This window comes from Myxocyprinus asiaticus, chromosome 28, assembly GCF_019703515.2.
Source record: "Myxocyprinus asiaticus isolate MX2 ecotype Aquarium Trade chromosome 28, UBuf_Myxa_2, whole genome shotgun sequence".
Taxonomy (NCBI): domain Eukaryota; kingdom Metazoa; phylum Chordata; class Actinopteri; order Cypriniformes; family Catostomidae; genus Myxocyprinus; species Myxocyprinus asiaticus.
This window is the reverse complement of record NC_059371.1, coordinates 19,726,543-19,740,501: the sequence shown is the minus strand read 5'-3', so window position 1 is coordinate 19,740,501 and position 13,959 is coordinate 19,726,543. Positions and strand designations below refer to the sequence as shown.

Sequence of the window (13,959 nt, the reverse complement as noted above, 5' to 3'; positions counted from 1 at the left end):
AACAGGTATACTACGAAAATGTAATGCAGAATATTAAAATATAAAACAATACCCTGGCTCTAGTCTTTATTAAAATGACTGCAATTTTTTGTTATATTACCCTTGCAATACAAATAGCAGTGTAGTTTGTCTACAGTATAGCACGTAAATTGTCTTTTTCTGGGATTTTCTACGAGCTCAGTGCAAACGAATTGCTGAACCTCGCTGCTATTTTTTAATGCCATGAGAATATAACAGGCACAGCAATGTACATATTAAATAATGTACGTAAAGACAAAACACCATAAGCAAACTAACAGAACGGGCTTATGTTTACAGTACAAAGGGTTCATAAACAGCAACAAATTTTTTATTATATAATTTTCAGGGGTGTTTATCAGCTTCACGTATGCGGGTGTTTGCCAGTTGATTAGCGCCACCAACACGCAAGATTGAGCAGCTGCAGAGACTGACAAAAAGATTCTCACTGGTCAGTCAGTTTTCATCGCAGTTTATAAAAATGTTGTTTTTTTAAAAAAAACGCCGGACCTGATGTGCATAGCGTCCTAGGAATGCATTGTTACTGTACAAAAGCTCGTTCGGAACAAACATTCGTACTGAAAAAACAGACTTGGTGTGAACAGGCCTTTAGGCAGAATGTTAGCCTCAGTCACCTTTCCATACAATGAAAGTGAATGGTGACTAAGGCTAACATTCTGCCTAACATCTCATACAGGTTTGGAATGGCATGAGGGTCAGTAAATGACAATTTTAATTTAGAGTGAACTGTCCCTTTAAGGCTCAGTGTAAAACGCTCCGAGTAATGATTCAAGAGAACAGAGGTACATTAGAAAAATGGTTGTTACCTGAAGGGTGTGTTCAATTGCATTCGGGAAGTTTTTGAGTGTGCAGATTGGAATAGATTTCTCTGGTGGGTCCTGGCTGGAGCTGTACGACTCAGTGATGAAAGGGATGACCACCTGCACATTCCCCTTGGTGCCAAGAGTACCAGACTCCAGCAATGGCTTACGGTAGTATACACACCTCCGGTCCATATACATGCCTGGAAAAGGAAAGCTTACCTCATGAGACATTTATCTCACAAAAGAAGCTATTTTACCAATATATTTACCTCTGCCTTTTGAAAAGTCATACAACTACTGCACAGCTCATTGTGTAAGACATACGTTGCCCTCAAGTGTCTGGAATTACACATCTAACTAAACCTCTGAACAAGACCATTAAGAAAAACAACTTTTTACAGCATTTACTAACACATAGAACGAAGTCAGAAGTTTACATACACTTAGGTTGAAGTCATTAAAACCCACTTTTTAACCACTCCACAGATTTCATATTAGCAAACTATAGTTTTGGCAAGTAATTAAGGACATCTACTTTGTGCATGACGTGAGTAATTTTTCCAACAATTGTTTACAGACAGATTGTTTCACTTTTAATTGACTATCACAATTCCAGTGGGTCAGAAGTTTACATATACAAAGTAAACTGTGCCTTTAAGCAGCTTGGAAATTTCCAGAAAATTGTGTCAAGCCTTTAGACAATTGACCAATTAGCTTCTGATAGGTGTACTAATTTGGAGGTGTACCTGTGGATGTATTTTAAGGCCTACCTTTAAACTCAGTGCCTCTTTGCTTGACATCATGGGAAAATCAAAAGAAATCAGGCAAGACCTGATTTTTTTTTGTGGATCCACAAGTGTGGTTCATCCTTGGGAGCAATTTCCAAACGCCTGAAGGTACCACGTTCATTTGTACAAATAATAGTACGCAAGTATAAACACCATGGGACCACGCAGCCATCATACCGCTCAGGAAGGAGACGCATTCTGTCTCCTAGAGATGAACATAGTTTGGTGCAAAAAGTGCATATCAATCCCAGTACAACAGCAAAAGACCTTGAAGATGCTGGAGGAAAAGTATCTATATCCACAGTAAAACAAGTCCTATATCAACATAACCTGAAAGGCTGCAAAGCAAGGAAGAAGCCACTGCTCCAAAACCACCACAAAAAAAGCCAGACTACAATTTCCAAGTGCACATGGGGACAAAAATCTTACTTTTTGGTAAATGTCCTCTGGTCTGATGAAAACAAAATTTGAACTGTTTGGCCATAATGACCATCGTTATGTTTGGAGGAAAAAGGGTGAGGCTTGCAAGGCGAAGAACACCATCCTAACCGTGAAGCATGGGGGTGGCAGCATCATGTTGTGGGGGTGCTTTGCTGCACCCGCACTTCACAAAATAGATAGCATCATGAAGGAAAATTATGTGGATATATTGAAGCAACATCAAGACATCGCCAGGAAGTTAAAGCTCAGTCACAAATGGGTCTTCCAAATGGACAATGACCCCAAGCATACCTCCAAAGTTGTAGCAAAATGGCTTAAGGACAACAAAGTCAAGGTATTGGAGTGGCCATCTCAAAGACCTGACCTCAATCCGATAGAAAATTTGTGGGCAGAACTGAAAAAGCATGTGCGAGCAAGGAGGCCTACAAACCTGACTCAGTTAAACCAGTTCTGTCTGAAGGAATGGGCCAAAATTCCAGCAACTTATTGTGAGAAGCTTGTGGAAGGCTACCCAAAACATCTGACCCAAGTTAAACAATTTAAAGGCAATGCTACAAAATACTAACAAAGTGTATGTAAGCTTCTGACCCACTGGGAATGTGATGAAAGAAATAAAAGCTGAAATACATCATTCTCTCTACCATTATTCTGATATTTCACATTCTTAAAATAAAGTAGTGATCCTAACTGACCTAAGACAGGAAATGTTTTCTACGATTAAATGTCGGAGTTTTGAAAAACTGAGTTTAAAATGTACGTAGATGGATGGGTGCAATTTTAATTTGAAACATTCATCATGCTCTTTAACTGTCAAAGTGCAGTGCTATATTTGTGCTGCTTGACTAAACATTTCAATGGTGGTGCTCTCAGAATTTTACTTACGGGCATCTACATTATCAAGAGCATTTGCCACTCCGTCTAGGGACTCGAAGAAGTCATCATCATAGACCTTCTCTGTGTCAGGCCCTACACGGTTCTGATGGCCCGTGATGCGGATCGATGGGTTCATCCGTTTCACAGCTGCAGCAGCGGTCTCACTCTTCATCTTCTGCTCAGCAAAGAGAGGCCATAAACATCAGACTGAGACATTCTTATAATTGAAGTGATGGTTCACCCAAAAATGAAAATTCAGTCATCCTTTTCTCCCCCTCTTGTCATTCCAAACCTGTATGACTGTCTTCACTTTCAATGTCTAGAATAAACTAACATTATGCCTAACATCTGCTTTTGTGTTCCACAGAGGAAAAAAGTTGTATGGCAAAAGCATTTTGGAAGAATATGAGGGTGAGTAAACAATACCAATAGTCATTTTGGGGTGAACTATTCCTTTAAAAGATGTTCCAAGCAAGGTTCCCAGTCTTTTCAAGGAACAATTTTCCAGGACATTTTAAGCGCCCAACAAGTGTAATATTTAAGCAAAAACACATACGTCCATTTAAATCTAGCTTTTATTTTGGCGTTTCTGTTTGTTTTTGACGGTAGTTTCTCACCTTCGGATAAGCAATTTGCTCCATGGCCCTATGTGATTATTAATCCCCATAAAGCTGTGATTCAATTTAATAAATACATAGTATATGCTGTGCACTTCGGAGTGCTCTCTGTCTGTCATTTCACACACACAAGAGTGCACTTGATGATCATGAAGAGGTGTTTTCAGCTGTCTCCACACATTCAATTTGAAGCGTGCATCATTTGCAGATTATTTATTCAATTAAATCATAGATTTTAGTTTAATTATCACACTAGGACATCAATTTTAATTTGATTATTTGTACATTTAAACATTAATTTTCATCCAAATATGTCATTTCACAACATTCTGCATTTTACTGTTAATGCCATTTTTCCGCATACATGTGGTAACTCCGGTATAAGCTGACTCCGATCATTGAATTATTGAAAATTAATTCCCATCCTGAGGTATTAAGGCCAAATCACCATGCTATCAACCCAGTGTGAATTCATAATTTAAAAAAAAAAGTGTTTGACTATCATCGTTTTCTCAAGTTTATAACTCACAGGGATGCAAACTAATGTGGGGTGAAAAAGGTGAGAATCACAGATCCACGAACATGTTTTCCGGGGTTATTTTTTTCAAGAATAAGCTAAAAGCAGGGGCCTGGGAAGCTCAGTGGTAAAATACGCTGGCTACCACCCCTGGAGTTCGCTAGTTCGAATCCCAGGGTGTGCTGAGTGACTTCAGCCAGGTCTCCTAAGCAACCAAATTGGCCCGGTTGCTAGGGAGGGTAGAGTCACATGGGGTAACCTCCTCGTGGTCGCTATAATGTGGTTTGTTCTCAGTGGGGCAATTAGTGAATTTAGCGTGGTTGCCGCGATGGATGGCGTGAAGCCTCCACACGCGCTATGTCTCCGTGGCAACGCGCTCAACAAGCCACGTGATAAGATGCGAGGGTTGACTGTCTCAGACGCGGAGGCAACTGGGATTCGTCCTCCGCCACCCGGACTGAGGCGAATCACTATGCGACCACGAGGACTTAGAGCGCATTGGGAATTGGACATTCCAATTTGGGAGAAAAAGGGGAAAAAAATCCCACCAACTTAAGCTATTTTAATGATTCAAGTATAGCAAATTATCTGCACAATTGTGCAGAATTAGCTGCAAAAACAAAGGGTACTTTGTTGTGGCTTGCTTCTGTTTCAGAAATGTGTTCAGTTTAATTAATTGACTAGTTTAGTGACCACTTCTGGAGATGCCACTAGGTGGTGACAAATGAGCATCATATGTGCTATGAGCGAGTCACTGAATCATTTTGAGATGTTCACAACCGAAATCTGCCAAGAGACTTTATAGTATTTAAGCATTATAAGAACAAACCAGATCAATAATTTCCATTCAGTTTGTTAACTGCTGAGCATGACTTTTCATTAGGGCAACAACTAACGATTATTTTGATAACTGACTAAAGATTATTAGAACAATTATTAGACTATTCGGGCGATTATTGCAATGATTAATCATTAGCTCTTAACCGACTATTCAGCTTGTGCCTCGACATAAAATGTTGTATTAAACGTGCTTACTAACACAGAGGACAAAATCATCTTTTAAAAATATCTCTAAGGGGCCGTTTACATGACAACATTTTCAACTAAATACGGAAAACTATGCGTTTTGGCTGTTCGTTTATATGACATTTAATACAATAGTCAATTGATTCATTTGGAGTGTTTTGTATGGAGTGTGAACATTGTACAGTAGGCAGAACCTGCAATTTGAAAATCTTGAAATGTATAGTTTCAGATGGGAAAAATGTATTTGTATTTTAAATGTTATTTACTTAATTTTATTTGATGTACCTTTACCCTGCAATTCATTCACCCACTGCTTATGTATATAGCCTATAGACAGAGATGTGATGCCATGTACAGTATTCAATGATATGCTTAGAATATGAAAATATGAGGCAGTGAATATGCATGTTAGATCCAGTGTACACAAGACCTCTCTCTGTCAGAAGATATCCATATATCAGAGTTCTGTCTGATATCCAAAGCCAGTCAACATCAACAGCTTGTTATGTTAACTTACTCTCCTACCAGCCCAAGACTCAGCAGGGGGAATACAGAAGGAGGCAGGAGATGAAGTGATGGTAAAAATGAACAGAGTGTATTGAATAATCTTGAGAGTTCAGTCTATAGGCATACGCGCGAGTACTTCAAAACAATGCGCGAGACATTTAAACTACAATGGCGGACTACAAGACTGTTTGTGCTGCTCAAGGTTTTGAGTTTATTGACGCTTCTCCAGTAATTGTAGTAAAAGCAACCTCATCATTTTGACAATGTTGTCGTCTGTACGCGAAACTTTTCAAAAATGCAAAGGAAAAACGTTTCCGTTTTTAGTACATCATTGTCGTGTGAACATACCCTAAGTGACATTCACTGAATTACAAGGAGAAAAAAATACTTGGCCTTTTATTGTTTAAATTCACTGCAAAAAAAAAAAAAAAAAAAAAAAAAAAAAATCCTATTGTTATTGTGTTTTTGTCTCGTTTCCATTTAAATTATCTAAAAATCCTTAAAACAAGATACATTTATATTATAATAAAATATATTTAGACTTGCTTTCAGAGAATGTATCTTGAATGTAAGTGTATTTTGTATACAAGTGTATTTATTACTTGTTCATACTTCTGTCAGTGCAGTTAAGACAAAATATACTTGTATTCAAGATACATTCTCTGAAAGCAAATCTAAATATTTTATATGTTGCTTCTCAGGTAATATCTATATTATCTTTTTAGATATTTGAAAATATTTAAATATTAAATATTTTATTCAACATTCTCCATTAAAAATTATTCTTCTGCAATATAGTTCCTAAATTAAATGTACGCAAGTAATTTTAGATATTTATATTGGAAAACTAACCAAAAGACAAATAAAAAAATATATTTTTTTTGCATTGTATAATGGGCTAAGACTACACCCTCTCATCTTTTTGTTCACTTGATTTCAAGCCATCTTTAACTCACAAAAACAAACTTCTTAATAGGAGCTGTGCATCGCCGATTTTCTTCACGATAAGATACACCACGACACATATATTATGATTCACTATGCTGTGAGCCATCACGTTATAATCTAGCTGCAGCACGTGAGGGATGAGCGTCTCCGCGCGAGACAGTATCTGCAGGGAGAAGTTTGAAACTCACCTCGCATTGTTTTTCCAAGTGACTCATACAAGCGGCTCTGACCGCACAGAGAAATGCCAGTTTCGGAGTTTGTGCTCATTTAAACAACACGCATCCTTATTATTTGAACTTTAATAAAGGATGCATTAACGCCAGGGTGTTTCCTTTTTAGATGCTCTGACAGGCAAGTTTTGCTCAAGCGGAACAGCAGGTATGGCTCCGCTTTATTTCACGTCACGACAGCACTGCTTCTGTATTTACTTCTGTATTTTTGTATTATAATTCCCCTCATACTTTGCGATCTACATCACCTTAATCTGTTTGAAAAGTTTGGAGTGCATCTGGACTGCGAGCTGTTCTTCCCCTCCTCAATCAAGCATGAGCTGAAGAGCTGCTCTCCTGCGTCATCATTAGCGTTTCAAATTATTTCATGCTGCATTAAATGAAATCAAAGGACTATTCATAGGACAATTTTTTTTATTGTTATCGACAACGTCGACTAATCGTTTCAGCCCTACCTTTTCATCCAAAAAGACAACTAATAATATTAACGAGTATCATCTTAACCTTCTCCTTTATTAAAATTTTTATGACAAATCTACTGACTTCAGTAGAATGTTTAAGAATTATAAGAACAAAGCAGATCTACTGTATCATTTTCCTACAGCATTTAAACTGCTGCGCATGACTTATCAGAAAAGACAATAATAGCCTAATATTAATAATAATTTTGAGTTTCAATAATGTCCTTTGGTCATTGCAAAGCGCATTTCACATGAGTTGGGTCGAGGTGTCAACGCTCCGCTCAACAGCAGCGTCAAGTGGCGCTTTGCCCTTCCTCATGAAAGCGTTGCAGAAAGCATCACAGCGGGGCGAATTTACGAGCTTGCCACGCAAGAAAGCAGGAGGAGTGCACAAACATTAGAAACATACTGTATATTTGGAAAGAAAAAATGTCAATTGCTTTGATTGCAGAAAATAAAGAGGACTCGTTTATGTTTAAGTTCTTGATTATTTTATTTTTAGGTGAATGTAATGATTACTGTGGTTCAATAACTGGGGTTTCTGGATACTTGGAAAGGATAAGGCAATAATTAATAAAGAAAAATGTGACATTCAATCTCTCTTCATAAATTTGGACAGTTTTAAAATATTTCTTGTAGCTTTGTACTCTTAAAGACACCATTTGTGTGAGGCAAAAACATGCGTGAAAAACACTTTGGTGTGAAGTTGGAGCCGAGGTGGCGCTGATGCGTCACTTCGTAGACTTTAATGTTTTCGGCAGCGCTGATATAAGTCATGTGAAAGCCCCTCAGCTTGTATAAACATCAGTCACTTTTACGCATTAATAGCTCTTCCGCCATTTTCTCTCTGTGATGAACAAGGCTATACATTATCACAATACCAAAATTTCAGTAGTCGGTAGTGAAATTTGTTGATTCTCAATGCCAGCTTCAAAACCACAACAAATAATAACACTAATATGTTAATTATGGAAGAATTGTTTCAAGTTCTTAAGTAAATATTCAAGACTAGTAAACAAACAGTAATAAAATAACAATAAAAAAAAGCAATGAATAGAAATAGATTTAAAATAATAGAACAAAAAATACAAATTAAGAAAATTCTGTGCTTTTTTAACAGCTTTAAAAAGTCTTTGACAGCAGTAGGCTATCAAGTATTCAAGTAAACATTCAGAATGAAATGCAACATAAAACTACCACCCTTATACATTAGTACTTTTTAAAGCTACTAAAGTTATTCAGTCAGGAGCAGTGAGTGTTTTCTCGTTTTCTTGTTATGCTTGTTTGATTATTATAATGACATACTAGACAGCAGCAGGACTATTAACCTACATTTATACTTACAAGTCCGACATTTTAATAAAAATCCGCTTTTTTCTCCTCTGTTTACGTTCATTTTAGACATCACACTCTGTTTACATGAATACCTCACCAAGACGGGCATTTTGCTGGAATTTTGAAATGTATTTGACCGTTCAGAAGCGCATTGGTGCGAGCATTTTTAGAACACACGCACATGCCGATCAAACAGGGCACAGCTGTTATTAGATCGCTTGTGAATTATACAATTACGCATTCTGGATTATTTTCAACAGCAGAATAAAAATATGACCTAATAAGTGACATAGGCCTAGGCTTTCACAAATATAGCTGGTTATTTTTTTGTCATTGACATTTTAATCAGTCTGCTTGTCTGGTCAGGCAAGTAAAATTCTTTCACTTGCCCCTTCAAAAATCCTCTTGTCCCGGACAAGTGTTTATGTCGAGCCCTGTGAGCCATCAAAGAAATGAAGTGGTTACCCTGTGTTGAACTTGCTCCTCAGATGCTGAAAATAGTTATGGTGTCAGAGCCGCTGGTAATAACATTAACAATAGATAATTGGTTCCAGTGCGAGTGTGTGAGCATGCGCACGTAGAGCAAGGGGGGACGACTGGGAGTGAGAGATGCTTTGCCGAAGCAATGGCGCAAAACACAATGTTAGAGATCTTTTATGTTATTATGAGAAATGTAAAAATATTTTCGGATCATTATGAAACTGTGGCGGGACAAATAGGTAATAAATGGGAAACACTGTACTGTTGTAATCAATCACGTGGGTGTAAGCGTCCTTAACCATTGACATGTTTCACGATACACAGCCGCTGGCAGTGACAAAATTATACAAATTTGTGTATTTGACTCCTTTTCCTAGTACCGATCATTACCGTGTTTTTGTACCAAAAACCTTGCTAGCAACACAGTCAAACTGTTTTATTATACTAAAATATTTTCCAGTACAAATAATTACTTTTCAGGATATTTAGGTATTTTTCAAATTTTCCATGACTTTTTCCATGACTGGAAAACTGCATTGCAAAATTCCAGGTTTTCCAGGATGCGTGGGAACCCTGCCAAGAGAACAAAACCCTGCTGTGTCCTTAAATTTACAGAAATGAGAGTGGGATCAAATCAGAACTAGGATTGAAAATCTGCTTTATATATTAGGCAAAAAGACGGCACAAATAATGCAAAATAATGAAAAAAATTCTCTCTCTCTGGAAATCCAACTGTTCTCCTTATTTCTTGTCTGAAATGGTGTCAAATCACTCTTACCGTGACATCCCAGGGCCTGAAAAGGAACTGTCGATTGAGGTTTGACTTTTCTATGGTGTCCATGTCAGTGACTATGACTTCCCCATCACCGCAGGCCAGGCCCATCATCGCAAAATTTTTCAGCAGCTCACAGCCAATGGCTCCAGCACCAACCTGAATTCAAGAAAGAAAGAAGTCATCAAAATTGAATTTCTAGATAATAAAATGGCAAAACTGCCACTAGTTTGGGGAATATCCAAGTGGCTTGACTAAAAACAGGACCAGACACCTTCCATTAGTGACACTGGAGCACAGTTAACAGTGTTAACACTTGGGACATAAACTCTGACAACTGCCTATCTGATAATTGCGATTTAAAACTATTTTGTTCTACTGGCTCAATATAACTAGGGAAAATGCAACTGTGGCACAATTGCATAATTGGCATGGAGCAATAACCTCCCATTTTGATAAACTGCCAGATACTCACCAGAAAATACCGCTGTTTGGCTAACAGCTCCTGCAGCTTGGACCCAAAGACAGCAACCTGGCCATCATATCGACAATTTGTCTGTAAAAAAAAAAAAAAAAAAAAAAAAAAGGACCAATGAACACCATCAAAACCATAACCTTTCGAGTATGCTGCAGTTTCATTTTAGCTAAACTATGGCTGCGTCTGAATGTATTTATATTAAAATGTCCTCGCTTCTGTAGCCGCACACTGTTTGACTGACCAAGTGTGTGTGTGTTTCCGGGCTTGTGTGCTCAGAGCGCATGCAATAAGCGAGAAAACGAACAAATGTCAAATACACTTAAAATCAGCCAAAATGCACATCTTTGTGAGGTACTAAAGGGGCCATGAAACTAAAAAAAATGTCCTTGATATTTAGACATGAGACAACTGTAATATAAAAACATGCTGTAAATTTAAGAACTCAAAACTTCCACCACAGTCTAAAAAGAGCATTTATAGTTACCAACCTGCTGAAACATCCCGTTTTGAAAACTTAGCATTCATGTTGTCACAAGACATTTCTCTTTGCATTTACACGCTCCACAACCAGCATCATTCCACCCTTGGCCACGCCGACTGGAGCTCACTTAGTCTCAGGAGAGCAGGACAGACAGGCCTAGTGTGGCCAACAATTCCTGAACACCAAAGGGGACCCAGCTGGACTATTTCTAATTATTTTTGTATATAAACATGCACTAGACAGACATCTTTGACCATCTTCATGTATCTCGCACCGCTTTAAAAAGACACATTGTCAAGTTACATCTCAGAAAAGGAGACCTTTATTTTGTTTTATTCAGCAGCTCTGCCTCTCGCCTTCTTGCGCCCATCTGTGGTATTTTTAATTGTTGGTGTATGTCAACATGCACTAGATTAACATCTTATACAGTTTTGATGCGTTTCCAGCGATATACGGCTCAGTGCACCTGTGTGCGTCTTGTTCATCATGCTTTGGATTATGTATGTGGGGTTTTTTCAGCTCATATCAGTGTGGGTTGCTTGTGAACTATTAATAATACAATTCAAGCTTTGCAAAGGAACTGTTATTGAAGGATGGGGCCATTAAAAAATACTAATGAATCCAATCACAAAACCGTAAGTAAACAGTTTCACTCATGAATATTTCAAATGTAATGATTGCTTGAGAGTCTATGGGGCTGATGCGCTAGAGATGAACAGTTTAATATATTCGGATGCAATGTGTTGGATACGTGTTGTGTATAAACCCAGACATTTAATTTTATAATGTTGGAGCATGTTCATTCTCTTCCAGTTGAGTTTCAAATATGGCTGTATTTGAGGGGCTGCACGATGTTGGCCAATCATAACAGTGACCGTTGACGTTTAAAGGAGCCGCTGAGGCCAAAACGGAGCGTTTCAGTCAGAGGGCCAGAAACAGGGTGGAAAATTAACATAATACTAAATTATGACAGTTTAAAAAAATAATTACAAAATACTTTACTGACATTATCAGTGGACCTCAGGTAACAAAATTATAAAGAGAGAGAGAGAGAGAGAGATCTCATATTATATAAGTATTTCATGACCCCTTTAATGTAAACAGACAATTATGTCTAAAGTGAATGTAAACAGTGGTACAAAAAGCAGATTTGTATCAAAATGCCAGACTAGAAGAATAAATGTAACCTAATAGACCTGCCGCTGCCTAATATGTCATTAATAGGCTATTTATCAAACAACAAGAAAACCACTCACTGCTCTTGGCTGGATAACTTTAGTAGCTTTAAAAAAGTATTAATGTATTATAAATCAAACATGAAGACCGCTAGTAGTCACATTTTTTTTTTTCATTCTGAATGTTTACTTCAATAATTGGTAGGCTAATGCAGTTTCTTAATTTGTATTTCTTGTTCTGTTGTTTTTAACTTGTTTCTATTCATTATATATATATATATTTTTTCATTGTTTTTTGTTGTTGATAGATTTATTTATTTATTCCAGACTGATTACTTATAATTATAATTAATAATAATTTTATTTATCACACATTATACATTTGCACATACAGAGTGATATTCTTTTTTTCCACATATCCCAGCTAAGCTGGGGTCAGAGTGCAGGGTCAGCCATGATATGGTGCCCCTGGAGCAGATAGGGTCAAGGGCCTTGCTCAAGGGCCCAACAGTGGCATCTTGGTGGTGCTGGGGCTTGAATCCCTGACCTTCTGAGTAACCCAGCGCCTTAACTGCTGAGCAACCATTATTTGTTATTGTATTAAAATTGGTATCAAGAATAGAGGTGTGAATCTTCACTGGTCTCACGATTCAATTTGATTATGATTCAAATCATAATTTAATTACAAATCAATTCTTGATGCATTATGGTGCATCTTATCCTCTTTTTATCAATACAAACACTCAGATTTGAACTCCTGCCCTTTGAGCTTTTTATTTTGAAAATCAGAACAAGTCTATTACACTATTAAATTAAATGATTATATTAAACTGATTATATAGAAATATTTTGATATTAAAGCATTGTTCATAATTTTTATTTAATAGTATTAAATTATTCATTTTGAATTAATTGATCAGTAGCCTATAACCACAACTATCGGTTGCTGGTCCAGGACGGCTACGAAAGATATCTTCTGCTTTGATAGGGCCGATGTCAGCTGCTTTTTTCAGCATGGGTGATGGTAAAGTGACAAATAGCAGGGTTGCTGCTTAAGAAATCAAGCATCTCATATGTGCACTGTTCTGATGAGCGAGAGACTGACAATGAGCAACAGCCAAAGAAAGAGTGTGCATGAGTAGAGAGAAAGGCATTGGCAAGCAGGAGAAATACTTAGAAAATAAAAACATGACACACATCTCCTGAACCGCTGTCTCATTATTTTCAGCTGTTTTTTCCCTTTCTATGCAAATCATTGCCATAATCGGCTCAAGCCTTTCTTTCATTTTGTTGACACATTATCATATATAAACTCTCCCAATGCTATGAACTTGAGTTTGTGAAAGTCGTAGTTTTGCAATCATAGTTTCAGTTGGGGACGATGGTCACGTGGTTGATTCATCCAGTCTGCGATCAGTTCTGTAGTGTGCTTGGCTTTAGTAATCAAATCAAATCAAATCACTTTTATTGTCACAACCATATACACAAGTGCAATAGTGTGTGAAATTCTTGGGTGCAGTTCCGAGCAACATAGTAGTCGTGACAGTGGTAAGACATACCAATTTACAATAAACATCAGATTACAACACAATTTAAAATCTAATATACACATAATTACACCCAACACAATATACAAATGATAACATACAATGTACAGTATACAATACATACAATATAGAATATACATTATATATACTTTTTTATTGTATATAGTATATATAGAACGTACAGTAGGTTGTATTGTACTGTACTGACATTCAGGCTGTCTGTTGATAGTCAGTTGCCAGTGTGTTGTTGAAAGAATATAACAATAATATAATTCATGACAGTCCGGTGTGAGATATAAGAGTAATAAAGTGCAGTGCTGATGTATTTTGATCATGGGAGATCAGGAGTTCAAAAGTCTGATTGCTTGGGGGAAGAAGCTATCATGAAGTCGGATGGTGCAGGTCCTGATGCTGCGATACCGCCTGAATGATGGTAGCAGT

General features: G+C 37.4%; 1 protein-coding gene across 3 annotated transcripts in view; it reads right to left on the bottom strand.

The window, feature by feature from the left end:
* The window catches only part of LOC127419060 (ubiquitin-like modifier-activating enzyme 1), a 62,134-nt gene that overhangs the window by 9,222 nt on the left and 38,953 nt on the right, over positions 1-13,959 (bottom strand). For all 3 annotated transcript variants that reach the window (XM_051660133.1, XM_051660134.1, XM_051660132.1), the window contains exons 13-16: positions 10,313-10,393; positions 9,844-9,996; positions 2,954-3,119; positions 846-1,042 (exon numbers count right to left, since the gene is read on the bottom strand). In XM_051660133.1, the coding sequence (XP_051516093.1) occupies positions 846-1,042; positions 2,954-3,119; positions 9,844-9,996; positions 10,313-10,393 (597 nt within the window). The remainder of the gene's footprint in view (positions 1-845; positions 1,043-2,953; positions 3,120-9,843; positions 9,997-10,312; positions 10,394-13,959) is intronic.